The sequence below is a fragment of the Gadus morhua genome, chromosome 13 (genome assembly GCF_902167405.1).
Source record: "Gadus morhua chromosome 13, gadMor3.0, whole genome shotgun sequence".
In the NCBI taxonomy this organism is placed as follows: Eukaryota; Metazoa; Chordata; class Actinopteri; order Gadiformes; family Gadidae; genus Gadus; species Gadus morhua.
Window position 1 is genome coordinate 26,051,773 of NC_044060.1, and position 3,500 is coordinate 26,055,272.

At 48.9% G+C, this 3,500-nt stretch overlaps 1 protein-coding gene across 1 annotated transcript; it reads left to right on the plus strand.

Annotated features, from left to right (window-relative positions):
- The first annotated feature begins 1,413 nt into the window (after nucleotides 1-1,413).
- LOC115557612 (protein ANTAGONIST OF LIKE HETEROCHROMATIN PROTEIN 1-like) lies at nucleotides 1,414-3,231 on the plus strand. Its single transcript, XM_030375551.1, has 2 exons — nucleotides 1,414-1,757; nucleotides 2,194-3,231. Exons 1-2 carry the CDS (start codon nucleotides 1,450-1,452, stop codon nucleotides 3,089-3,091), a joined length of 1,206 nt encoding a protein of 401 aa, XP_030231411.1. The 5' UTR covers nucleotides 1,414-1,449; the 3' UTR covers nucleotides 3,092-3,231.
- The last annotated feature ends 269 nt before the right edge of the window (nucleotides 3,232-3,500 follow it).

A 3,500-nucleotide genomic window follows, 5' to 3' on the forward strand; every position in this document is an offset into this window, starting at 1 on the left:
TCCACTGACATACATACTCACCAAACCGAAGTTGGACGCGTGTGAGCATAGATGGGTAGCGAAGTTGGCCCCGTACAACTTCAGTATCAAGTACATTCCTGGTAGAAAAAACATTGTCGCAGACGCCCTCAGCAGACAGCCCTTCGTTCAGAGTCATGTCAGCAGGAGGCTGGTATCTGAACCATACGGAGCGTTGCTTGAGGAGGCCAAGCAAATAGAGGGGAATACCATACAGGAAGTCTTCCGATTCAGTGCCAATCAGCAGGGAGTCGGTTGCTGCTCACACATCACTACCTTGGGACATCACTCGCTGGACACTGATGAGGTAAAAGCTGTGCTGGAGGGTCATGTTGAGTGGGAGATGGGCCCGAAAGGGAGGGCCATCTCTTGGCTGGCACAGGATGTCCAGCAGTTAATTCCTGCTGGTCAGAGTCCCTTACCTGCATTTCCCATCAAGGAACTACAAGACAAACAGCAACAAGACAGTGTGATATCCAGGGTCCTTTTTTTTGTCACTCGTGGTAGACGACCATCGAGAAGAGAAAGGGCTCATGAGACAGGCAGGGTTTTGAAAATGCTGAAACAGTGGGACAAATTCAAGCTGTTAGATGGGCTCCTCTACAGAGTGAGCAAAGATCCTTTGACTGGAAAGAAAAGGTTCCAGTATGTTTTTGCAGCCTCGTTAATCAAGCAAGTGCTGCAAGGCATTCATGATGATGCAGGTCATCAAGGGCAATACAGAACATTGTATCTTGCTAGGCAGAGGTTATTTTGGACTGATATGGAACGGGATGTCAGAGAGTATGTGAAAACCTGCAAACGTTGTGTGGTCAGCAAGACTCCTGAACCAGAAGCCAGGGCTCCTCTGGAAAGCATTAGAACTTCAAGCCCACTCGAACTGGTCTGTATGGACTTCTGGTCCGCAGAGGACTGTAAGGGAAAGAGTGTGGATGTGCTAGTGGTCACCGATCATTTTACTAAAATGGCTCATGCTTATCTCTGCCGTGACCAATCGGCAAAGCAAGTCGCACGTCAGCTCTGGGACAAGTATTTTTGTGTGTACGGGTTCCCTGAAAGAATTCACTCGGACCAGGGTGCCAATTTCGAAAGTGAATTGATCCGAGAGCTGTTGCAAGTGGCTGGAGTAAATAAATCGAGGACCACGGCATACCATCCGATGGGAAACGGCAACGTCGAGCGGTTCAACAGAACTCTGGGTAGTATGATTAGAACCCTCCCTCCAAGATCGAAACAGAAATGGCCTCAGATGTTACAGACCCTAATGTCGCGAACACACCAAGCGCGTATCTCGCGTACCATGTACGCGCGTAATGCTCCTAAAATGTTGCTTGACCATTTAGTGTCAAAAATGGTCAGATACGCGCGTAACGCGCGTAGATGAGACCGCCCAAAACTCCCCCCCCCCCGCCATTTTTCTTTTGCTGAAACATGGCTGGCATCGCCAACATCGCTGCGCTTTATTTGCTGTGGGAGTCCGAGGAGTCCGAGGACCGTCGCAAACGCAAACGCCGTCGTCTTTGGGTGCACGACATCCTCCGGAGACGGCCACATCTGGGTGAGTTTCACCACTTGCTCCAAGAACTCCGCCTGGATGACGGCCGGTTTCAGCGGTACTTTCGACTGAGTCGGGCCCAGTTCGATGACCTGCTAGCCCGGGTTGGTGCCAGGATCTCCCGTCAGGACACCAACTACAGGCGCTCCATATCAGCTGCGGAGCGCCTGTCTATCTGTCTCCGGTAAGTTGCGGTTTCATAGCCTAATTACTCTATAACAATCAGCACATTCTGTAGTCAAAAACTATATACACAACGGGGAGAAATTGTTCGGGCGCGTGTTCTGATAGTGCATACATCTATTTCCAATGCTGTCAATGCTCCACCCAGTGTTTCAACAGTGTTTTTATATATTATCTATGGTTTCAACCTAAACGCAAATCTTCATATACATGCATGTCACCTGAGTTTTATATAAACAAAATAAATAAATGCATCATGGCTCCAACATATTCATTCTTGACCTCCTTGTCATACTTTTGAAAATAAAATAAGCTGATGCAAATCGCTAGTCAAGACGTATACCTGTGCAGTGATATCAGCAAGATAATTGGCCTACATATTTGGTATACAACTCAAATTCTCAATAAGGCTACAATAAATTATTCATGTGTTGCAGATTCCTGGCTACTGGCGATTCGTTCCGGACGATAGCCACCAGCTTCCGGGTCGGGGCCTCCACCGTGGCTTCCATCGTGTCCGATGGGGTGACGGCTATATGGGACTGCCTGGTGGAGGAGTTCATGGCTGTGCCCACTACCGAGGACTGGAGGGTGATTGCGCAGCAGTTCGAGGAGCAGTGGAACTTCCCTCTCTGTTGCGGTGCCATCGATGGGAAGCATGTTGTTCTGAAGGCCCCTGCGAACTCCGGTTCGCAGTTCTTCAACTACAAGGGAACATTTTCCATTGTTCTCTTGGCAGTTGTCGACGCAGACAAGTGCTTCCGCATCATCGATGTGGGGGGCTATGGGAGAACCAGTGATGGAGGAATTCTGGCCAACTCGGTGTTTGGTCAGGCCCTCCGAGCTGGCGATCTCAAGCTCCCTGCTGACAGAGTACTGTCAGCGGCTGCGCAGAGAGGATCCCTGCCTCATGTGTTTGTAGCGGACGAGGCCTTTCCGCTACGGACCAACCTCATGAGGCCATTCCCCGGACGCGTCCTCCCCCGAGAGCGGCGCGTCTTTAACTACCGACTGTCCCGGGCTCGGTTGGTGGTTGAAAACGCCTTCGGCATCCTCTCCTCCCAGTGGCGGATCTACCGGAGGGTCATCGAGGTCCGTCCTGAGCTGGCAGAGAGATGCGTCAAGGCCACCTGTGTGCTCCACAACCTCCTCCGCAGAACAGCACCAACAGCAGAAGTGAGAGATTGCCTCCCTGTTGGTGTGGTGTTGCCTCTGCCAGGGCTGGGGAGAGTGGCTGCCAACAACGCCGGGAGAGAGGCCATCCGGATCCGCGAGACCTTCACCTCCTACTTCTCTGCAGAAGGGACCGTCTCGTGGCATGACACCATCGTATAGTGCAGTGCACAACAACCCCAAAACGGCTCTTTTAAGAGCCACCCACACAAAACAAAAGGGATTCCTTCATTATTATTAAATTGTTATTAAAATTGTTCAATTAAGTAGTGTTATTAAAAATGTATATTTGTGTCCATGCATGCTAGATCTTAAAATCATATATTGAGAGAAGAGTTGTGAGAACTATTTTATTAAAAAAATAATTATATAAATAACAAATAACATAAGAACAATATAATTTCAACATAACGGAACAATAACAAATGAACAGTGACATCAGCCTAGTTCTTTCCCTGGAGAGATTGTCACCACCACCAGCTAATAAGCTCAAATAGGTTCCAAATTAATAAGTGTGAAATTAGAGTTGTCAAATATGACCTTTCGAATTTGGAATTTGACGTACTCCAGT

Excerpts from the sequence above, each read along its gene's own strand:
- LOC115557612 (XM_030375551.1), top strand. The coding sequence starts at position 1,450 with ATGGCTGGCATCGCCAACATCGCTGCGCTTTATTTGCTGTGGGAGTCC. Across the intron at positions 1,758-2,193 it reads CGCCTGTCTATCTGTCTCCG|ATTCCTGGCTACTGGCGATT; the intron begins GTAAGTTGCGGT and ends CATGTGTTGCAG.